Source organism: Centruroides vittatus, unplaced genomic scaffold (assembly GCF_030686945.1).
Source record: "Centruroides vittatus isolate TY-2023 unplaced genomic scaffold, ASM3068694v2 contig_7, whole genome shotgun sequence".
NCBI classification, from domain to species: Eukaryota; Metazoa; Arthropoda; class Arachnida; order Scorpiones; family Buthidae; genus Centruroides; species Centruroides vittatus.
In genome coordinates this window covers 85,218-110,977 of record NW_027122442.1, presented here as the reverse complement: position 1 = coordinate 110,977, position 25,760 = coordinate 85,218, and the positions used below count along the sequence as shown (strand labels likewise).

Genomic DNA, 25,760 nt, shown 5'->3' with positions numbered 1-25,760 from the left:
GTAAAACAGACGATAGACCAGACGATGCAGTCAAGTGCTGACATCTGTTGTCAATAAATTCTATTTCGTACGGTTTTGAGTTATTTTCTATGTGAGACTTTTTTTATGCGGTCCCTGTTGACCGCATAAAAAAAAATATTTTTTAATTGTGTTGCGAAAACTATTATTTACAGCCATTCGTGAAGTTTTGTGAGATTTTTTTTATGCGTTTTTTTTAATGCGGTCCCTATCCCCCGCATAAAAGCAGGTTTGACTGTATATATAATCTACTTTAACGTATTTTCATTATATATACAGTCAAACCTGTTTTTATGCGGGGGATAGGGACCGCATTAAAAAAAATCTCACGAAACTTCACGAATGGCTGTAAATAATAGTTTTCGCAACACAATTAAAAAATATTTTTTTTTTATGCGGTCAACAGGGACCGCATAAAAAAAAGTCTCACATAGAAAATAACTCAAAACCGTACGAAATAGAATTTATTGACAACAGATGTCAGCACTTGACTGCATCGTCTGGTCTATCGTCTGTTTTACATATTTTTGTCCAGGTGGTGTTTTGTTGACATAAAAAGTAAATTATTTCATTTTTCGCATATTCATGCAATAATATTACTATAATAAGTGCATTTATGCTATAATAAGTTTATTTAGCTATAATAAGTCAACGTGAGACATGACGAATCGCACGAGACTAGTCGCCAACTATACCGCACAAATTAAAAATTCGCACAAATAAAAATCGCACATAAAAAGAGCGCATAAAAACAGGTTTGACTGTATATATATATCATATATACCTAAGCTGCAAACAAATTTATCTAATAAATCATGCTTTTCCTTTATAAAATTTCTTTCTAGTTTTTGGCTTGCTTTGATTATGACATTTTAAGTTTCTTCCTAGTTCACAGGTGATCTCAACACTGGTGTGTTGATCTGAACTAAATTGAACGAACTAGAATGTGAATTAGGATGCACAAGCAATTTGAAGGTTACTGAACTAAATAAACGAACTAGTTCATTGAGCTGTAATGAACTAAATTGACCGATCTTTAAAGTGAACTAAAACGCACAAGACTTGTAAAATGACATTGCGCATGCCTCGTACGGCTTCAAATTCAAACTAGTTAGGGACTTGTGTTAGAACAAAGCTATTGTAAAGCGAGTGTGACAGTTTCAGTTTACAAGTTTATAATTTCAATTTTAATTATTTAATATGACAACTCAATGATGTTCCCTTTTTCATTATATGGTCTTAAGCCAAAACTTTTTAAAAATAAATTTTCAATATCACAATTACATTCTAAATCGCTAGCCACGATATAAGGGCTAAAATTAAAAATAAAATTATAAAAACTTGTTAAAATAAAATGTGTTATGGATATACAAATATACATACCTGGTACAAAATATTCAATTAAAGAAAATTATAATTAAATATAGTTTGTGAAGAAACGTACTGTACATAAAAATAACAAAATATTCATATAAATAAATAACGACTAACCCGTTACAAAGCTACACATCCACAAGAGCCGAATTATCGGGCTAGAGTTGGCTATAATAAATAAATAATTAATAAGACAATTTGGCACTAGAGCTTGGCGTTATAATAAATAAAATATTCTTTACTTTTTAAATATTAAAACAATCCATATAATTAAAATTGTTCCCTACCAGCGGCTCACGGATGGAATCAGAGACGATCTTGGTAGGTGTGCAGTGCATATGCATGCATGCCAAATCCCGAGGGTGCCGATAATGTCAAATGCCTCTTTTGTCGCATCACTAATATACCTCAAAGAACGCGACAGGGTTGTTGTAAATTTTAAACGTTTCTCACCATAGCTGTAAAAATTTAAATTTGTTAAACTTAATAGTCATTCGTTTTCTAACTAATTCGTTTTAGGACCAGGTGTCCACGGAAATCTCCAAAATTTACAACTTTTCAGTCACTCTCATTGAACTGAAAAAATTTCTGTCTTTATTACGTCTAATATTACGAAGAAATCAGTCCCCACTGCACGCGGCTAGAGATTGGTTAGGTTAAGCTTTTGTTTAAGTAAAATTTCGTCTCTTTCATCAGGGTTTTATTTATCTCCCCAATTCCCTAATCGCTTAATTATTTAACTACTACTTGAATAGAAATAAGTCGAAACCGGTTACTTTGTACTTGAATATTTGTAGTCTTGGGAAAAAAGTGGAAAGACAAATTTTTATGACAACAGATACATAAATCGTAAATTTAAGGAAAATAAATTCTAGAGCTTTTTCTGTACTTCGTGCATCTCTCTCATTCATTAAATTTAGTTGTAAATGATGCTACCAAAGTAACAGTTAATTTTTTAACATTGTACAAGAATTGTACGCGTTTTTTTCGACATCCCCTTATAGATGGGACATACGAAATCCAGTGGCGTGCCGTGACATTTGATGACGGGGAAACTGTGTTTCTGTAAGAAGCCGACTTCCAGGGGCAATCAGTTAATTGCACGTTAGTGATGGTCTAGGGTTCATTCGTATTCATTTGTTCGATAAGCCGGTAAAAACTGTAGACTTCTCTAAATGTATTTTTAATATCACAGTTACATTCCGAATCGCTAGCCACAATATACGGGCTAAAATTAAAAATAAATTATAAAAACTTACTCGGTGAAATAAAATGTGCGCTGGATATACATACCTGGTACAATATATTGTTCAATTGTATTAATATACTTTTAAAGAAAATTATAATTAAATGTAGCTTTGTAAAAAAACGTACATAAAAATAACATAAAATATTCTTTACTTTTTAAATTTAAAACAATCCACTTAGTCAAATAGCTCGATACGAGTGGCTAATGGATGGAATCAGAGACGGTCCAGGTAGGTGTGCAGTGTTTGCATGCCAAATCCCAAGGGTGCCGATACCGGTCAATGTCAAATGCCTCTTTTCTCGCACCACTAGTATATCTCAAAGACGCGACAGGGTTTTCGTAAATTTTAAACGTTTCTCACCATAGCTGTAAAAATCTAAATATGTTAAACCTAATACTAAGTAGATTGTCCGTCATTTGTTTTCTAATTAATTCGTTTTAGGACCAGTGTCCACGAAAATTTCCAAAATTTACAACTTTTTAGTCACTCTCATTGAACTAGAAAAATTTCTGCTTTTATTATCTAATATTACAAAGAAATCAGTCCCCACTTTACTCGGCTAGAGATTGGTTGGGTTAAGATTGTGTATAGGTTCGGAGCTCTTTTTAGAACTATTCTGGTCTCTTTGCGGTTTGCAATTTCTTTCATAATGCTTTTTGAATTCTTGTTGTAAGTAAACTTTGTGATTTTACTAGGAACGTATTTTGAATCTCCTGTTGTGCCCATCTCATACTTTTTAACTAATCCTGCTATTGTGCTCTTTTTATATCCTAGGGATTCGGCCACTTGCGTGATTCTGTCGATTTCCTTATCTCTATTAACAACGCTATCACAATAGATAAAGACCCTTCTGATGAGAGCTCGGAATGCTGCCAGCTTGTAATGGTACGGGTCGTTGGAATGCGATGGAATATAAAGTGGGCTGTGTGTTGGTTTTATGTACACGTTGGTGGAAAAATGCCCTTCCTTGAACACAACATTAATGTCTAGAAAATGGATAGCAAGGGAACTCTTTTGCTCCATTTTCAATTTTAGGCCGTCATTGTTGCTGTTTACTCTTTTCACTTAAGCTTTTGTTTAAAATTTCTGGCTCTTTCGGCAGGGTTTTATTTATGTCCCCAATTCCCTAATCTCTTAATTATTTATTTACTTTTTAAGTAGAAATAAGTCGAAACCAGTTACTTTGTACCTGAATATCTGTAGTCTTGGGAAAACAGTGGAAAGACAATTTTTATGACAATGGATACATGAATCGTAAATTTAAGGCAAATAAATTCTAGAGCTTTTATTGTATCTTGTAAATGATGCGGCCAAAGTAACAGTTAACTTTTTAACATTATACAAGAATGGTACACGTTTTACCTGCATCCCCTTACAGATGGGACATACTAAATCGTAATATCACCGGTTTAACATTTAAATCCGTAAGTAATATAAGATGGGAGAGCAGAATAAACGCAGAATAAATATATCAAATATTTTAATGGATTATTTTTAACTCCTGTCAACTATACAGAACTATCATAAAAACATGCCAGTAAACTCCTATCGATATTCTTCCCGGTTTCGATATTCCTCCTGCCACTGATATTCGAATATACAATAGCAATCTTATCGTTTTTTTCACATGTAGTATAGAAATTTTTAATAAGATACATAATGCGGTTATAATAAAATATTAATTTTAATTAATTCAAATTACGTTAAAATATGAAAATTTATATTTTAGAAAATACAAGGGAAGGTCATTGGAAGGTGGAAGTGGCGCTTCCACCGCTTCCAATGACGGCACGCCACTGATTATTATATTTATTTTTATTTTGAACAAACAAAACTGATTGGTTTGAAATCAAGGTGTTGCTGTAGCACCATAAGCATCCGCTGGATACACTCCTGAATCAGTTTATATGGATGATCTTAGTGTTTTCTACTATGGCTCATATGAGTAGCGGATTATGTTCCTTCCAGGCCCTGGGCGCAATTTTGTTATAATGCCCTTTATATAAAAGTATTTTTTTATATTAATTAAAAATACAATAAAGTCGTCAATTTATGAGTTATGTCACTGTTCTTGCCGGGGTACGAAATATACACTTTTTTTAAAGTTCAGCAAGTTTTTACAGGCATATTTTTTACTATGTAATTTTTGAGGCCCCTCGAGACGACCAGGCTCTAGCGCGAGCGCCTAGTGCGCAGATTACCCAATCGTATTATCGTATTATCGATACTACCCGCTCGGGTTCATCGATCCACGACGGAATCAGCCAGTAAACACGAAGAGTATAAGAATGACGTGCTAACCAGATTACTCATTAAAAATCATAAAGATCCGAATTGCATTCGTAATGGAATATATTACTGCGTGATCATTTGACCGATTTATTAAAAAAATGTGAAATTTGTTATATATATTTTTATAATTGAACAAATCTTATATTTAAAATTTAAATAATCCAAAAATTAATTAATATTTTTTATTCTATTTCGTCCTCATTTCTTCGAAAATATTTTATTGACGTCTTCCATACGATCATCTATATCGAAAACAGGAATTTCCACCATTTTACTTCAGCGCCATCTGTTGTTAAGGTGGCAAACGACAAGTCATCAACAAACCGCTACATTCTAATTTTCTACCCGAAATATTAACGAAGATTTTTAGAAAATGTCCATTTAATAACTAAATATGGAGACATTTCTCAATTCTAGTAAGAAAAATTTAGTAAGTACGCTTTGACAAACTCTTATTAATTAATGTTTTGTTTAATCTTCTATCAAGACTCAAGTGATATTTACTTAAAAAATTCCTTCATACAATTGTAATGCTTTATTTAGATTATCATAAATTATTAAATAATAAAATTTTAAATTTCTTATTATCTTCAATACACTTCAACTACAGGGAATCATATTTACATATTTATCAATGACATTCATCTGTTAAAAAATTATTGTGACTCACTTCTCAATGCCAAGTTGTTTTTCTCACATTTACTTGCTTTCAAGCTGTTTACAGTATTCTGAAATGCATTTCATTTTACCTTATCATTCAACATACATATTTTTTCTAATTACATTATGCTATACATAATGAGAGATAAAATGATCAATAGTAAATTGTTAATATAAATAAGATTTATTGGAAAAAATAAATAGCATTTCCAGTTTTGAAATTGTTTGCATTGCATGTTCATTGTTCGAATATTTACATTAGAAACGTGTACAATTGATCGTAACTGGCGTCATACCATAATTGACAATATATAGTTTTTTTTCAATACTTTAAATGCGTGTAAAGTACTTAAATTCATTTTTGTGAATTGAAATATAGTAGTTTATTACACTGTGAAGTTATTAAATTTTAGAAAATGATGATTTGTGTTGATATAATATCTTTTACATCAAATATTCTTAATAAGAAATGTTTTTGTTTTTAGAAATCAGTTTTTTTGGCTGAAATCTTCTTATAATGAATGCTAACAGAAAGGAATGTGCTAATTGCTTTTTTCAGGTGTAAAATATATATTAGAAAATTGAAAATGTGGAAAAAATCGTACTGTTTTATTTTTTTTTTGTTTTTGGATTTGTAATTCTTGGAGACTGGTGTTAGTTTTAAAACATATTTATTTCTGAATGAATTATGTTTATTCTGGATATGTTTAAATCGATAAGGTTGTCAATCAATCAGGAAATCAATTTTTTTTTAAGTTATAACAATTTTAGGATTAGTGTTTTCAGTCTTTAATCATAAATGTACTGGTAAATGAAATTCTTTAAATTGTTACGATACCAACCATTGATTTTTTAAATTCAAACAAGTTTAAATATTTCATATGAGTGCTTGACATAATATTTTTTTCTGGTGAAGGATGAATTTATATTTGCTATTTTTTAATTATGCTGATTTTTTACACTTTATACACAATAAAATTTGATTTTGTTACTTTATTACAAAACGTCAAATTTGACTTTAGTAAGACTAATATTAAATTTAATTAAAATTAGCATTACTGACATTAATAATGATAATTTTGAGTAAGATTATTTTCTTAAGAGTTTTAGAGACAATTTTTTCTTCAACTTCAAATAATAATATAGTTTTAAAAATTTCTAGAATTAAATGCAAATTTAAATCTATATTCTTAACATATAACTTTTTAAGATTTCACTAATAAATTGAAAAATATACTACTAAATTAATATTTCACAGTAATACAGAAGTAAATTTATAGTGTAGAACTCTTTAAATTTACACTTTAGTTTAAGTAAGGTGACCAACTTTTTTACAATGAAAAGGAGGACACAAATAAATTGAAGGAAAAAATATTGTAAATAAAAGAAACATTTTATTCATTGCAACAATAATACACTATAATAATTTCTACTGCATGTGTATGTGCCATGTTATGTTTCAGTAAGAAGTAAACAAAGCTACTTGCATGCAGTGCACTCTCTCAAGGTCTCCTGTGCAGAGCACATGAATTTCATAATTGCGTCTTGCTGCATGTACTAAGCCTTGATGAACCATCATGTCAAATACAAACACATCACATCACATTACATGCAATGGATCAGTTTGGCATCAATCGAATTTGGAGATTTACAGATTAGTCTTCAAATATCAAGAAGGAGGACATGTAGGAAGATACTTTTCAAGGGTGGACAGAACTTACAAAAGAAGGACTGTCCTCCCTAAAGGAGGACGATTCGTCACTTTAGTTTAAGAAGCTTATCAACACGGAAGTAAATGAAAAAACTATTATTATTTTAAAGAAGTATTGATTATTGTATAGAATAAATTATTTAAATATGCTTGTGCAGCTAAACATTTCTATATATAATTTTTTTTTTTATATATAAAATTTTAAAATGTTATAGTATTTCTGGGAATTAATTAACATTATGTAATAATTTACCATTTTCTATTATTTTTGATAATGTCTGTTAAATTGCTTTTTTATGATCATATTTGTTAATGATGTAGAAAATTGTTTTTCTAGTGAAATTATATTCTATTTATTTCAAAAAGTTATTTCTTTTATTAGTTTTTAACTTTGTTAATTAATTTAAGCATTAATGTCATATTAATGTTCTGCTTATGATGAAATTAATAGAATTTATATTTTATATTATTCAAATTTATACTACCAAAGAATAAATAGTTTATTTTTGAACTATTTTAGCAATTTAAAAAAAATAAAAAATTTCATGAACCATATGATTCTTATTCATATCTAATTTCTTAAAAGGAAATATTTAATTGATTTGATTAATGCAATGTTATGATATAACAATTACATATAAAAAAATATATTAATTTTAATGTTAGGATGTAAAAGTTATTATAAATTATAACTTAAATTGGATATTATACAGTTTATTACTTTATCTGATTTAGAAATGTTTATATTTATTTTAATCAAAACAGAACCAGTAATACCTGTCTTTTAAAATTTAAACTTGTACACAATGACTGACAATGACTCATATATAATGTATTAAAATTATTTTAATACTTATGCATTATATGATTACTAAATTAATGGATGACTTTCCAAATGCATTATAAGTTACATAATACAAGTAAATAATAAGTAATATTCACTATTAGTAACCTTTACTTAAGGTTAAAATTACTTAATAAAAGAAGTTTCAAATATTTTGAAATATATACTGAATGAAATGTCATCATAATTGCTGAAATATTGCTTATTTAATATAAAAGAATAAAATTGCTTTAAGTAATAGTTTATTATTAATATTATGGTTTTTATTATTTGTTTAATTTTGTTATAAAATGAACTATCATATTTTTCACATATTTTAAAAGCTTCTGTATTTACAAATGCAAAAGAATATTAGAGTTTGACCATGTTTTACATATCTAGCTTGATACTTTCATGTTCAGATTACAGATTTATTTTTCATTCATTTAATATATTTTGAAAACTAAAATTTTCAAAAAGGCAAGCAAGCATTTTTTGAAGAATTCAGTAATAACTTGTTAATCATATATGACATAACAATTTCATTATTTCTTAAAGAAAAACATTCTTGTAAAAAAGTACATGAACTGTTAGTGATTTGACTCTCAGGTTTTTTTTTTTTTTTAACTGATTAAGTTAAGCAAGTAAGATTTATCATAAAATAGATATTTAAATAATAAAATTTTTGAGAAATTGCTAATTTTATTTGTGTCATTGAAAGATTTTTCTTTATTTAAAAGTTTTTGAAACAAAATTATATATAAATATAATTTTTTTAAAATTGAATTTTATGTATTTCTTTTGATTTATATAAACTTTAAACATTAACTTCTTGGAAAGTTGTCTGTTATTAGTGAAAATATATAGTTAATTTTGGAAGTATAGGTGTTTAAATTTATTGAAATTTTGATACAATATATTTTTCCAATTTCTTTTTAAGTCAAGAAGAAAACATGTGAATTCTTTCAGCTAATTATTATAACATTAAAAAAATATAAAAATAATGAATATACAGTTTATGTAAAACTGATAGAAAGATTACTATATGATTTATTGATTTTACATAATTTCTTATTTTATACATTTTTAATCATCATCATCATCACCTGTTTATTATCATTTTAACTTGTTGAACTTTTTTACTAGAAAAACTGTTTGCCACTAATTAGAATGACAAATTTCCAGAGATTGAAATGTGGAAGCTATGAACAACATAACATTTTATATTTATATTCTTATAATTGAAGACACAAGTGGATAAAGATGTTATGTTACAATAATTCAAATTCTGATTGTTCTACATAAACGAAGGTGAAATGCATCTCTCACATACCACCATCAAAGATCTCAAAAATTAAATGACACTGTAATACTCTATGCAAAACTATTTTGTGATTACAGGTATCCCTCATATAACATGGGAGTTATGTTTTAAAAAGTGATGTGTTATTCAAATCCATGCTGTATGAAAAAAGACTAGTACAAAACATAGAGTTAGATTCCAAAAGTTAACAAAAATATGCTATTCTTTTTTGTAATTAAGAGAAATGTGTTTGTTAAAACAATCAATAATATTAAATATATTCACACCTTTAACGTGTCCAGCATAACGTTAATTTCCATAAAAACGTTTTCAATCAATCAATAATATATTAACAATTAATAAGCAATTAACAATCACAATCAAAAGTATTACACATTAATATTAATTTTTTCTCCACTGCTAAACATCGTTAAATGAGGGCAAACTTTGTTTAATGGTAACTTTTTGGCAGAATATCATTGTCTTTTGAGCTTTCTTGTTGACCTTGATAAAAACATCTGGAGTTTTTTTTTCCTACTTTTTTCATAAAATCTGATATTTTCATTTTTTGCATTTGCCCTAAAGATCTTCATAAATTTAATCTTTGTATGTAGTAACTTTTCATTTAATCTATAAAAACAAAATTCAGTGACAAGGTAAGTATATACAGTAGACCCCCTCTATAACACGGGTTCATATAACATGGCGAAAAAATTGCAATCGTGTTCATATAACACACTAAAAGAGACTTGTATAACACGGTAAAACATCATTGCTGACTCATGTTGCAACAGGATTGGTCGAATCTTGACCAATGGCGGACATTGTACAAACCATTGAGTTTAAACAAGCAGTGGACCTACTAAAAACCACTTATTATTTAACAGCCATAAAAATTATATTTATATTTATAATGTCTCCAAAGTTCAACAAATTTTTCGCAGAAAAATAACTTATCAGGAAGCATGCGCCGGCTGTTCGATGAGCTGCTCTGCGACGAAAACAAGCTTAAGCAATGGCATCATCGAATGGTGCGCACTCAGTAAGTAATCCAATAATTTTTTGTTTATAGCATAGTTTATATGGATTATTCCCAAAAAATTATACGTGATTTGGAAATATTGAGTCAAATTAGTCTAGAATCGGTTAATTTTATGGAAGAAAACCTTTCAAACAGCCGTAGCTCCTAAACTGCACATGTGCCGGGCTGTGATTGGCTCAGGTATTTAAGTGACTCATACAACACGGATTCATATAACATGGAACGTATCTACCATGTTATAGGGGGGTCTACTGTATACATAAATTTTCAAATAATTCTTGGATCTGATCAGACAAGGAGGATGATTAACTGTATTAGAAGTATTTCGTTGTCCACATTTCAGGTGATGTTCCTCATCAGTTTGACTTAGTTTTTAAGCAAGCTACATATACATGATTAATTTACATAAATTTCAATACAAAATACATAGCAAAAAATAAAATTTATGTACAACTTATGCAGACACAACAAGAATTTAGAAATCATTTATAATAATATCAGGATGTTTTAAAAAATAAACAGAACTAAAATTCAAAATGTTAAAATAACATTTCAAATTAGAATCTATAATAAATAAGATATTACCTCTTAGAACACAAATATAAACATGATCATTGGACTCAAATGCCATAAAACGGGCTAAAATAAATTAAATTTATTTATAATATAAATAAAAGTAAACCAAATCTATCAAATTATAAATGTACCAGTTCAAAAATTGAATTATTTTAACAACACTAAAGTATTCTGATTATAATTCTTGGGTGTTGTAAACTTTAAATAAGAATTAAAATAAATTAAGTAAATAAATTATAAAATTAAATTGATAAAAACTGATAAAGAATAAAAATAAATATAAAATTACCTAGTAATACTGATCTCATTTTACTAGATAATTTTATATTTATTTTTATTCTTTTGTTAGTCTTTGATTTATTGTATTCTATGAGCTTGGCTTGTTAGAATTCTAAATATTTTTAGATATTATTATTATTTTTATAGTATTTTTTTAATTGATTGTTTTCATTACTAGTTTCTGTGGATTTTTTTAAGTCTAAAATTTTTGGCTTTTTTCCAGTAACTTACATCACACAAGGAACTCTTATTGATGTAACTCTTAAACTTTATTATTGGATGTGGATATGCATTTTAGGTCTAAATGTCTTCAGTCCCTGCTGAACCCATAATGGGCTTGCTAAAAGAGACCCTCTTAGTGCCCACAAAGTGGAAATTAAAAAAAAAAAAAAAAACACCAGTTACCATGTGTACCAAAGTTTAAAACCATGTGTAATTTTCATACCTATTCAATATTTTCTTAAGATAACCTGAGCATTGCTGGGTACATTAGTTAGAATAATTGCTTCTACTCAATGACTACATTAAATAATTTACAGGAATATTAAAATATAAAAAATGATTAAAGCAAATTATTGGATTAATTTACATTTAATAATTCAATAAAATTTTTAAAATAAATTTTTTGTAATACATGGAATAATATTTTGTCCATAAAATCTAATCTTATTCTTATTCTGTTTAGTAAGAATGGATTAAGAATTGAAGAATCACTGAATACATTTATATTAAGAATTAATATTCTTTTAAAAAACATTTCCCATTTTGAATATAGAGAGAAAACAACTGTAAGCATAGTTTTGTTATAATCAAATGGTAGCTGAATTATATTTATAAATCTATTATTGATGTATAGAAATAAATTATTATAAAAAATTTAAAAATTTTTAAATTTTCTTTATGCTTAATAATAATTGTGTTAATAAAATCATTTTCCTAATGACTTTTTTGTGACATCAATTATTACTAAATCTATACATTAATTGCAGTTTAATTACAGCTTACATTTTACATAGCTACTGTATTTTTATTTATTTTTTTTATTATAAATGAATGACAAAAAATTACTCTCTTCTTATTTGTAATAAAAAATTTATCATTCTTACTGTTTAAAAAGATGGATTTAAGTAAGTAAGTAAGTTTATTGTAATAGGGTTAAACTGTTACAAGGGGGTTCTACATAGTAACCAAACACAGTTGGTTTTATCTTATTATAACATATTATTTCCACTATCTTATCAATTTTCTTGATCATACATTTTTGTAATAATATAAACATACACTGAAGTGCCAGAAGTCATGGAATACCGCCTAATATCTTGTCGGACCTCCATTTGCCCAGTGAAGTGCAGCAACTCAACATGACATGGATTCAACAAGTCATTGGAACTCCCCTGGAGAAATATTGAGCTATGCTGCCTCTATAGTTGTCTATAATTGCGCAGGTGTTGCCAGTGCAGGAGTTTTTGCACGAATGGATCTCTCGATTATGTCCCATACATATTTGATGGGGTTCACGTCAGACGATCTAGGTAGCCAAATCATTTACTGGAATTGTCCAGAATGTTCCTCAAATCATTCGCAAACAGTTATAGCCCAGTGATATGATGCATTGTCATCCATAAAGATGCCATCCTTGTTTGGGTACATGAAGTCCATGAATGGCTGCATGTGGTTTCCAAGTAGTTGAACATAACCATTTCCTGTCATTGTTCAGTTCAGTTGGACCAGAGGACCCAGTTCGTGCCATATAAACACACCCCACACCATTATGGAGCCACCACCAGCTTGTACAGTGTCTTGTTGACAACTTGGGTCCATGGCTTCGTGGGGTCTGTGCCTCACTCGAACCCTACCATCAGCTCTTACCAACTGAAATCACGACTCATCGGACCATGCCACAGTTTTCCAGTCATCTAGGGTCCAACCGATATGGTCACAAGCCCAGGCGAGGTGCTGCATGCAATGTTGTACTGTTAGTAAAGGCACTCGAGTCAGTCTTCTGCTGCCATAGCCCATTAACGTCAAATTTCACTGTGTTGTCCTAACGGACACCTCCCTCGTACGTCCCACATTGATTCCTACAGTTATTTCATGGAGTGTTGCATATCTGTTCACACTAATAATTCTACGCACACGTCGCCATCTCTATTATTCAGTGCAGGCAGTCAGCCACTGCATTGTCCATGGTGGGAGGTTATGCCTGCAATTAGGTATTCTCGGCACACTCTTGACACTGTGGATCTTTGAATGCTGAATTCCCTAACAATTTCCGAAATGGAATGTCCCATTCGTCTAGCTCCAACTACCATTCCGCGTTCAAAGTCTGTTAATTCTCGTCGTGCGGCCATACTTGAGTCAGAAACCTGTTCACGTGAATCACTGGCAGATGAATGACAGCCCAGCCAATGCACTGCCCATTTATATGTTTGGTGTGCGATATTACTGCCATCTGTATCTTTGCATATTGCTATCCCATGACTTTTGGCACTTCAGTGTAAAATTAAAGTTGCAAAACATACTACTCAGTTACACAAACTTATTTGAGCTATTTAAAACCTCTAAACAATTACAAGTTTTTGACAAATAATAAGATAGATACTTGAAATGTTCATTAATGTTCTTGTACAAAGCACAGAGGTAGTATTGAATCAAAGTTCAGTGCCTCCTTACAAAAATAAAACTTGTACATTTTGGGAAAAAAATCTTACACCTATAAAAACAACTTTGTTTTCTTAAAACAAGCAAATTCCAAAAACATTTTGTATTATTTGAAAACTTTCAACATAACAGACTATTAAAATGATACTTCCACTAAGTGACTATCTTAGAAAAACTTTAATAACAACTTCTGTATAAAATTGAGCACATTTCAAATCTGTTTCTAAGTCTTCTGCTAGCTCCTTCTTGACACACCACTTAATTGAATCACTTTATCGAGATTAATTTTATATGAATATACTTTATCATCCTTAATATAGTAGTCATCTCTTCACAATTATTTTATTACCATTGAGTTTTTCTTGTTTAACTATTGCTAACAATTTTTTCCTTCTCATCCTTGATCTCCTACATAAATCTGTAGCAAGTATTATTTTCTTCCTCTCTTTACTGAAATTATCTTTCTTTCTCCAGAATTTTTTAAGGATTAGATTTCTATCAAATAAAGAGACTGATGAAATTTTCACTATAGGTTTAGTTTTGCCGTGGATAATCTAACCAAATTTTCTATGTAACTATTAGGTATACTCAAATCCTTTTTTATAAACTGATCTAACCTTTATATAATTAGATGAACTAAATGGTAAATTTATAATTATAATATTTTTGTTATTTTGCTCATTAGCCAACTTGTCTATTTCCAATTCCAACGTACCTTGTATTTGACAATTGTTCTCAGACATTTTCTCTATTTCTTCTATTTTTTGGAACAGTTGTGTCAACTCTCCATGAAAATACTTATTTTCTTCTTTCAAAGAATTGACCTCTATTCTAATTCCTTGTAGTTCATTTTGGAGCTGCAAAAATTTATCCTGTATTAGTTCGTATATCGATTTTAAAGTGTACAGGTATACCTCGAGTTACGTCGTTTGTCAAAAAAGTATATGGAAAAAATAAAAATCAAGTTTAAGTCATTTTATCAAACTTTACATCTGTCCGCCACAAATATTGAAGTCGTAATATCACTAGAAAAGCGTTAAAAGCACATAAAATCATATTAAAATATTTACATTTACAATTCTTTCTTCCCCGAAAAACCTTCGTAATCCAGAATGTCACACCATACGGACCAACTTAGAATACTAGAGACCCTTGAGATATATAAGGCGGGTTTGCATAACACATGCATCAACTACAAAGATGCAATTAACATCTCGCAAGCCTGGAAGTATTGCTATGAGGGAAATGCGCACCCACAAATAACCTAATATTGGTTTGATTCAATTTATATTTAAAGATCGGCAAATGTAATAACACGAATGCCTAAACAACATCCGATCTCGAGCATAATGTTCCATCTTATCTTCCAATTTCATGATTCAAAATTATGGAATAGAATTTGGCCTCGGTTTTTGTTCCATTCACTGGAATTTGAAACTATTTTTTGTGCTGTGCCTGACGAAGACCCCGTGGGGGTTGAAAACGTTAGCTGTTGTAGAAACACCTACCACTGGATTACGAAGGTTTTTCGGGGAAGAAAGAATTATAATTTATCCAGTACGCAGTAAGAAGTATACTTGTTATTTACATTTACAGTAAATGTTAATATAATCATCATAAATCCTAGAGAATGAAACATGAAAACATCTGTGTTTCTGTGTTGTCGTCTTATTTAGCGGTCTTTAAGTGCTCATTATTGGTGTTTTCCACCGTAGTTTCAACTTACGTCGTAACTACACAAGAAAATTCGACTTACGTCGCCTCTCCTAGAACTAATTACTGATGTAAGGCGAAGTATACCTGTATTGAGATTCATCCTGCACGTGTGATTTTTTTATGACTTACTGTTTCAAAATATTCATTATTTTTTGTGGTTCTTGAAATCTCTGGACTGCACTTGCCAAGATTTTCCTCTATTTGATGATAAACTTCACTAATTAAGTCATTCAATGGACTTTCTTTTTCTTTGGAATTGTCCTTATGTATTTTACCTCGCCCCCTTCTTTGCATATTCATTTGACTCATTTGTTGTGGAGATCGAGGTAAAGGTCCTAGGTTTGATTCAATCCCGGCAATTAACAATAAACATATAATTAAATCCAAAGATAATCTGTTTGTAAATGACCACTTCTTTAGAACCATCATATCACAGCTATTCACAACTTTCCGAACACACTAATATGTACTTATCCAACTCCCCTAAAAAGTTCACCAACACCTCCGGCAACTAGCACAGGCCGCCCAAAAAGATGGATTTTATTTGATTCAATAATTGATTATAAAATAATTATAACTAACTTTATAAGAAATTATAAAATAAGGAAAAAATTTCATGAAAGTCTTATTTAACAAGAATTGATTTCCTAGAATGTATTTATTAAATTATACTATTAAATTATACTATTTATATATAATGTATTATTTTAAACTGAAATCTGCTTTAAAATTTAATAGATTTGTATATAATTTTATAATTAAAATAACTACATTTTTATTTTGATATATTTTTAGACTATTTTAGATCAATTGAAACAAGTACATGTAGTCTTGGGAAATGAAGCTTGTGATTTGGATTCAGTTGTATCAACGCTTGTTACAGCATATTTATTTCAAAATGTAAGTGAAGTAAAATTTATGAATTAATTTGCTTTCAAGAAATAAATTTTGTTTTAAGAGAATTAAAAGTTACTTTCATTTCTGTCTTGCATATGACATTACAGGATATGCCCCTTTTCTGTATTAATAATCAAAAGTTAAGAGAGAAAAGTTTTATTTAGATAGAAAATTATTTAGCATTGTCATTTCAAATATTATTTAACTTTGAAAATAATACTCAAATAAATACATGATATTAATGTACAATAAATCTTCTCCAGATGACCACTCCTTCATAAAACTAGATTTTCTTAGAACAGAATTTTTTTCCATAGAAGTCGTCATTTTTAATCTTCTTTAAGTCAACCAATCCTTCACTCTGTCAATGATCATATAGACTCACAATTCCTTTGTGTGATGACCCTCTTTGAGGTGACCTGTTTCATCATCCCAGATGTGATGATCAAATTGAAACCATTGGCACATACAATGTGCAGTGTTGGTATGTTGCATTGTTGCATTAGGTGTAAAAGTTTATATCAAGTTTTTACAACTCCATTGTCTCTATTTTCTTCTATTCAGTCCTATCATAAAGAATATATCTGTACATAATTTCTGTTAATATCCTTAACAAAGTATAGCTAGGGTTACCAAATGTCCTACTTTTGGAGGTGATCCATGTGTCACCACTATACTTTTGTACAACTTCATAAATGACAGAATTAAAATTAAACTTAGTAGTTAAAATCTGAATACTTAATGTAAAATGTTCATTACCATGTTAGTTATTTTTTTTTTATTTGATTTATGGCGGTTCGACATACTTCTGTTCGGACTTTCACCTCACTGCACGCTCTGAACATTTTTTCCTTGGTCAGTGTAACTGTAACCCTTGTATATATTTCTGCAAAATGAACTCATGGCAATGACCATTGGACTCCTTTGCTGTCTGGTATCATTCCTCTGGCACAACTATGACACTACTCGGGGATATAATCGGTGACCGACTTAACCGACCATCTCCTCAAGAGGTACGGCTCAGTGGCCTCCTCAGATTCCACTGTAAAACAACATGTTCAGCTGCAAGTGAAGTGCAGAAGTAAGCTGAAATTTAATTTTTTTATTCCCATGACTCATTAAAACTTTAATTCAAAATATTTATTATCTTAGAATGAGTATTAAGCGAAATTGTAAATTTAATGAAAAACTTCAAAAAAGCTTTAAAATGTTTAAAGCTACTAACAAGGATGATGAAGCATTTTTTCCAATTTGTAACCTAACTCTGAATATTGCTTACAAAGGGAAGATATCGTTAGAGCAACATTTAGAAACAGATCATCATAAGAAAAATATTACATCGACTGGAAGTAATGTTCGGATTGAGAAATTTATTGCACCACACAATTCCAAATTAGAGGAGAAGATTGCTGCTACTGAACTAACATTAGCTTACCACACAGCCATACATCATTTCAGCTTTAAATCTGTAGATTGCACAAATAAATTGAACTCCAAAATTTTCAATGACTCGATGATAGCAACCCGAATTTCTTCTGCCAGAACCAAGACAGAAGCTTTGATTAAAGGAGTTTTGGCACCCTATTCATTAGAAAAGACATTAGAAGAGTTAGAAAATATTCCATTCATAGGAACTGCAACTGATGGTAGCAATCACAAAGATGCAAAGATATTTCCAGTTATAATTCATTATTTTAATCACAAAACTATTGGAATTGAACATAAACTTGTCCAGATGACATCAGCCTCAAATGAAAAAGCAGCTACCATTAAGGACTTGTTAACAAAAACAGTGAGAAAAATTAATTGTTCACAAAAATGTGTTGCTTTTGGAGGAGACAACTGCAACACATATTTTGGGTCATGTGGACATGTCGGAAAAAATAATGTGTTTGCATTGCTAAGACAAGACATTAAGCATTTAGAAGGTAGTGGATGTACAGTGCATATTTTAAATAATTGTATTCAACATGCTGTGGATTCTTTACCCATTGTCATTGAGAGCATTCTTGTAAAGATTTTTAAACACTTCTCTATTTATACTGTCTGGGTTGAAAAGTTAACAGAATTTTGTTCTTTTGTTGAAGTTGAATATAAGCAAATTTTTAGTCATTCCAAGACCCGTTGGATATCCTTATATCCAATAATCGCACGAGTATTAGAAATGTATGAACCACTAAAAAGTTATTTCTTACCTATTGAGAAGCTTCCAGTTGTGCTTAAATCATTCTTTGAAAACCCATTAAATGAAGCATATCTAACGTTTGTACATTCATTAGCCTACAGTTTTCACCAAAGTTTTTTAAAAATGGAAAAAGAATCTAATTGTGTTATAGAAACAATGTCTATTTTGGAAGAAGTTTCTGATATTTTAAAAGTTAGGTTAGAAACAAATTTCCTCCCATCGACAATGAATAAAATTCTGAAGAAAAATGCAGAATTGGAAAACGAATGCCAAAATATAAAAAGAAATTGCTTGATTATGTATCAAACTGGATTGGAATACTTAAATCATTGGACTGTTCAATTTTTGCCATTTAGAGATTTTAATTGGATGTCACTTACAAAAATCTCTGTCTGGGAGGATGTTATGGAAAGTATTGAATATCTAAATGAAAGGAATATTGCAGTTAACGAATCAAAGTGCATAAATCAGTATAGTTCTTTGAAAAATTATTTAAAAGAAAATTCTAATTTAAATGAAAAATCAGTAAGTGAAAAATGGCTTGATTTTTTTCAGGAAACAGATGTAGTGATAAATCACTATAGTAGTTATATGTACAGTACATATATATATATATATATATGAGTTCCATTTTCTGTATCGGAAGTCTAGATGTCGCGCGTGTTAATTGTTTTTGCGTTGTCATACCACCCTTTTGCCAGGTGCGTGTAAGTGCAGTTAGGATTGGTCGGTGCTCACCACGTGACGTAGCTGTAACCCAGATGGCGGGCAATATAAATGGCGACGCTCCGTGTGTGGAGCAATCTTTTTTTTTCCGCTGACGGGATTAACGACTGGATGGAAGGACCGGTGGACTTGTTCGAGGGATTCATCGAGGAGTACTTTGTAGATTAACGTCGTTTGTACCCATTGTATATATATTTTCACTTTTAGTTATAGATTCGTTTATATTTGTCGGGTATATGCTTGTTATAAGATTTGATTCACCTAGTTTATGTCGCAAAACAGAAAAAACGTAATTGTATAAATGTAGATATTGTGATCCTAAGTTTTATAAAGAATATATAGTTATCGAAAATTCGTTGTGTGCTTATATTTGTGAGATCCTTTACACACTTTCCATTTTTATACGTCGGGAACAATTCGTTGGTCTTCGATACTACATTGGCGTCCGCGATAGGATAATTCAAGGCAAGGGTGAACCTATTTGTGAAAGAATCAAGGTTATAATTGTATTGTTGTATTTCCACTGTGAATTTAATAAGTTAAGGTGTGCACATGTCGGTTAGCTGTGTTATTTGTCGTGCTAAGGGTCGTCATGATGGAAGAACAAGTCACCTGCAGCCCTCAACAATCTGGGTCGACGGAAGCCAGTAATATCCCGATTGTGACGGGATTTATGGGGATGATCCCCTGCTTTTCAAACCTGCCTGGCGACATGCTAGATATCAGCCGTTTTTTTAAGACAGTGGAGAATGTGGCAAGTTTGGCAAATTGGGAAGAACCGGTGAAGATAACAGTGATCCAGGCAAGATTAAAAGGTGAGCCGTTATCGGTTTTCTTTGACTTAAAGGAACAGGGTGTTATTAGTTATAGTGAGTTGAAAGAAGCCCTCATCAAGTGCTTCAGCTGCAAGCAACGTGAACAGGACGCTTTTAGTTTAGTCCTTAAGGTGGCCCAAAGACGCGATGAAAGGGTTTGTGAATACGGAATTAGAGTCAAGTCTTTGCTATCTAGAGCCATAACCCGGAATCCTAATTTAGAGATTCTTAGAGATAACTAAGTAAAAGAATGTTTCATGCGAGGATTATGTCCTGAGATCAGGAAACAAGTAATGCAAGGGCGCCCGAGGACTTTAGATGAGACAATCAGTTTGGCCGAAGGTGAGGAGGAAATTGAAAATGCCTGTGGCAAAAGAACAAACGTTAGCGAGATATGTGTAACCATGGATAAGGAAGGGGACCCGGTTAAGAGAGAGAATAGGATAGACAAACTTGAACAGCAAATAAAACAATTGAGTGAGTCGCTAAAGTCGGTCTGTGAGATAGTGAAAGAAGGTGGAAGTCGGGAGGAGAGTAGAGGAGAGAGTAGGACTTGTTACTCATGTGGGAAACGTGGACATATATCGAGATACTGTAATCAGCGTAGAAATTTAAACTAAGACACGGTCAATTAAATGGTCAGGTAATTGACCGCCACACACAGCTAACACTGACCAATGAGATAAAGTTAAATAACCGCGGGTTACCGGTCATTAATTGTAGATTGATGGGACGCGAATTGAGAGGACTAGTGGATACGGGAGTCGAAAGGACCGTAATAAGAAGGGAACTAACTGATTGGGTGAAACTGAGAGATGAAAAGTGTATTGTGAAGAATGAGTCACTTATTAGTGGAATGGCGGGAACCATTATCTCGAGTGACGAGGCTATGGCTGTAAGGGTAGTTTAGGGTGAGGGAGGCATTTGCGAGGTGAAAATCCCAAGTATTGCATTTCCTGAGAGTGCCTGTTACGACCTCATTATAGGAATGGACATTATTAGCCAACAATCAGGGATATTGGGACAATTAGGATGCGTGATAAGGCCAGTAGGGGTAGGATATAACTATAAATTCAATATAAATATAACCAAAAGTATCGCAGGTAGTAAAGGCTGTATGGAACCTGGACCATCTTGAGCAGAGCACTAAGGAAAGGGTGCTTGAGGTCCTTGATAAGTTTCCAGACGTTACTGCGCAGAATATCACCGAAATTTCCAGCACGAAAAATTTTGTGCATAGCGTAAAACTAACCTCCGACCAACCCATAAATACTAAGCAATACCGTATCCCATATGGGTACCTGCCAGCCCTCAGGCGTAAGATAGACGAGCTTAGTCAAGCAGGAGTGTGTGAGGAAAGCATATCGGCGTGGAACTCACCCTTACATGTAGTTCCGAAGGAATCTGGAGAGATCAGACTAACATTAGATTTACGTAAGATAAATGATATCACCGTGCCACAAATATTCCCCATGGCAAGAATTGATGACATTTTGTCTCAACTTGAGGGGAATGTTTTCTTCTCTGTGCTCGACTTAAAGGCGGGGTATTTTCAGATTCCGTTAGACCCTGCAGTGAGACATGTATTTCGCCTTTTCGACCCCGTGGGGCAAATATCAATTATGTAGAATGCCCCAAGGCGGAAAGAATAGCGGGCGTTATTTTCAATTTGTAATGACTAAAATTCTAGCCAGCTATATAGGTATCAATTGCTATGTCTTTCAAGATGACATCGTCCTGTTCTCAAGAAGCCTCGATGATCATCTACAGTTACTTAAGCAAGTCCTAACGACGTTAAATGAAGAGGGGTTGCGTCTAAATCCTGAGAAGTGTCAACTTTTAGCACAAGAAGTAAGGTATCTGGGTCATGTCATAAGTAGAGAGGGGATAACTCCAGACCCGACCAACATCGATTCTATAAGGGGAATTAAATCACCTACTAGCGTTAAGCAAGTACGTAGCTTCCTTGGGATGGTGGGGTTTTTTAGGAACTTCATCCCGTCCTTCTCCGAGATAGCCTCTCCGCTTACAGAGCTCACCAAGAAGGGCAGGGTTTTGTGTGGAGTGAGGCTTGCCAGAAAAGTTTTGAAGGTTTAAAGGGGGCCATATCCAACCCTCCCATCTTAGCTCATCCTGATTTCAAGGACTTTTATTTACACACCGATGCTTCGGATCATGCCGCCGCGGCAGTGCTAGAACAGAAAACTAGTAGTGGTCTAGCGCCAATAGGTTACTATAGTAGGAAATTCCAAGGTGCGGAGCGAAATTATTCCACCATAGAAAAGGAATGTTTGACCATATTGTTGGCGTTGAGACACTTTAAGCACCTGATTCTTGGTCAGAAAACAATAATCCTTTCAGATCACAAACCGCTCATTTTCTTGAGCAATATCCGCAACGGAAGTCGTAGATTGACTAGATGGGTAATGGAGTTATCTGACTTTGATATAGAGGTAAACCATGTTAAGGGGATAGAAAACAAGGTGGCCGACTTTCTTTCACGGAACGTCAATGGCATCAACTATCTGGATGATCACATAAAGGGAGGAGAAATTCCAGGCGAGAGCGAGATATCCATATCCCAAGATAGTGATAAATTTTTTGGAGCTATAAAAAGGGATATTTTGCGGAGTGATAACCCTGGAGATTATTTTGATAATTACATAATAAAGAATGGTTGTTTGTTTAGGCGTTTCTATTGGAAAGCCCGCAGAACTCATGTGGACAGAATATGTGTGGGGGAAAGCATGGCTAAGAGCTTAATTAAGGCAATTCACGAGAATCAATTAGTGGGGCACTGGGGGTGTCTAAAACAATCAAATTAGTAGAGAGGGGGTTATTTCGTAAGAAATTTGAAGCATGTAGTCGAGGAGGTAATCAGAAATTGCGAGAAGTGTCAACGTTATAACATACATAGAGGTAAGGCCCCCCTTCAAGAAAATGAAAAAGCAAGCATCCCGTTCCAAAAGGTGGCTATCGATATCATTGGCCCCATCAACACCACAAAACGCGGCAATTGGTTCATCCTTGTGATAGTAGACATGTGCACGCGCTTCATGGAGGCCCATCTGATTAAGGATCAAACTGCATGGTCCATTAGTAATTTGATATTCGACGAGGTTGTCTGTAGGTACGGGGTTCCCGAGGTGATTGTTTCTGATCGCGGAACTAATTTTTTGTCATCCCTCTTTGCCGATTGCTGTGAATGGCTGGGAATACGGAGGAATATAACTACAGCCTATCGCCCATGTGCCAATGGAATGTGCGAACGTGCTAATAAATCACTAATTGAAATGATTTCCAAGGCTTCCAGCGAAAGTACCTTGGAGTGGGATGACCTCATTGCCCCCGCTTGCTTCGCTTATAACAACTCGCATCACTCTGCCTTGAATGAGTCGCCTGCATTCCTGCTTTTCGGCACAGACCCGCAAACCCCTGCTTTCAGTTGCACCACAAGTCAATTGACTATCGATGATCATAAGTCATACCTTATAACCAAATTGCGCATGTTAAGGGACTTAGCTGGTAAACAAGCCGACATTAGGCAAAGAAGGAATAGAGATTATTGTAACAAAGGAAAAAAATTATTGTCTTTCAGCGAGGGGCAAAAGGTATGGGTTCGGCGAAAGGGGCGAAAAAGGAATAAGTTCTCTCCCAATTATTTGGGGCCATTTAGGATAATAAAGGTGATAAATCCGACAACGTATAAAGTAGAGGGATGTAACAAAAGCGACGTGGATACTGTGCATGTCGATAGACTTAAATTATGCTATGGGTTGGATCAGCCTAAACGTAGAAGGAACCCACGTGTGAGGGAGGTTGAGTGCTTTGAACCAGATGAAGACGAGGAGGGCGTTGACATGCATTTGGTGGAGCGTCATAAGATTGGGGGAAGTGTAAACGATACCAGTGATACGTCAGGTCACCAAGACAAGGACGTGGTGTGTGTGGCAAGGCCATACAACCTAAGGGAAAGGAAGATTGATTTTCGAAAGTTGCATTTCGGGCATTGATTTAAAAGGGGGAGATATGTAGTGATAAATCACTATAGTAGTTATATGTACAGTACATACATATATAGGAGTTCCGTTTTCCGTATCGGAAGTCTAGATGTCACGCATGTTAATTGTTTTCGCGTTGTCATACCACCCATTTGCCGGGTGCGTGTAAGTGCAGTTAGGATTGGTCGGTGCTTACCACGTGACGTAGCTGTAACCCAGATGGCGGGCAATATAAATGGCGACGCTCCGTGTGTGGAGCAATCTTTTTTTTTCCGCTGACGGGATCAACGACTGGATGGAAGGACCGGTGGACTTGTCCGAGGGATTCATCGAGGAGTACTTTGTAGATTAACGCCATTTGTACCCATTGTATATATATTTTCACTTTTAGTTATAGATTCGTTTATATTTGTCGGGTATATGCTTGTTATAAGATTTGATTCACCTAGTTTATGTCGCAAAACAGAAAAAACGTAATTGTATAAATGTAGATATTGTGATCCTAAGTTTTATAAAGAATATATAGTTATCGAAAATTCGTTGTGTGCTTATATTTGTGAGATCCTTTACACACTTTCCATTTTTATACGTCGGGAACAATTCGTTGGTCCTCGATACTACACAGACAATCTAGAATTACATTCTGAATTGCTTAAAATTTGCCAATACATGTTTTCAATTCCCGGACACAATACCACCACTGAAAGAGTATTTAGTCTGGTGGAATCTCAGTGTACAGATGAACAAAACAGAATGGCAATTGAAACATTAAAAAGTCTGGTTATGGTGAAATTCAACTTTAACAATTGTACTTGTTTAGAATTTTATGATGAAATCTTAAAAAACAAACAACTGCTAAATAGAGTCAGCACATCAGAAAAATATGATTTTGTGCAGCAACTTTAATTAAAACAAACAATTAAGTGTGTGTTTCATTGGCATTTGTATTTGTAAAGGTTCCATAAAACTTTCTTTTTTTTTTTACAAAAATTTTTGTGTTTTCCCGCATGTCCTACTTTTTGACTTATTCCTACAGGAATTGTCCTCCTTTTGCATCTGGTTATTTGGTAACCCTAAGTGTAGACAAAGTATATCCTTAATAAAATATAGACTTATTTGTCTATATTTTATTCTTATTAAACTAAATAATACAACAAAGCCAATGAATCTAATCTTACCATTAATAAGGATAGATGAATAGGGAAATAGAATAATGGGATATAAATTTTGGGTGATTTTTGGAATTGTTTGACCAATAGAAAAGAAATATTGAAAACATCATCTTATCAAGTTAAAACAGAGAAAGCAAATGTCCATTTCACATTATTTAAATCAAACATTTAAGACTGTATGCATTACATTTTCATGTAACTGTACAGTACACAGAATTATATGTAATGTTTTAATAAATAAATTTTCTTATAGATATAA

The 25,760-nt window shown here is 32.3% G+C and overlaps 1 protein-coding gene across 1 annotated transcript in view; it reads left to right on the top strand.

Moving 5' to 3' along the window:
• Positions 1–5,206: 5,206 nt before the first annotated feature.
• pn (exopolyphosphatase prune) overlaps positions 5,207–25,760 on the top strand; it is a 47,529-nt gene continuing 26,975 nt past the window's right edge. The window contains exons 1-2 of the mRNA XM_067276544.1: positions 5,207–5,364; positions 16,501–16,605. Coding sequence (XP_067132645.1) covers positions 5,329–5,364; positions 16,501–16,605 — 141 coding nt within the window. The 5' untranslated portion in view covers positions 5,207–5,328. The remainder of the gene's footprint in view (positions 5,365–16,500; positions 16,606–25,760) is intronic.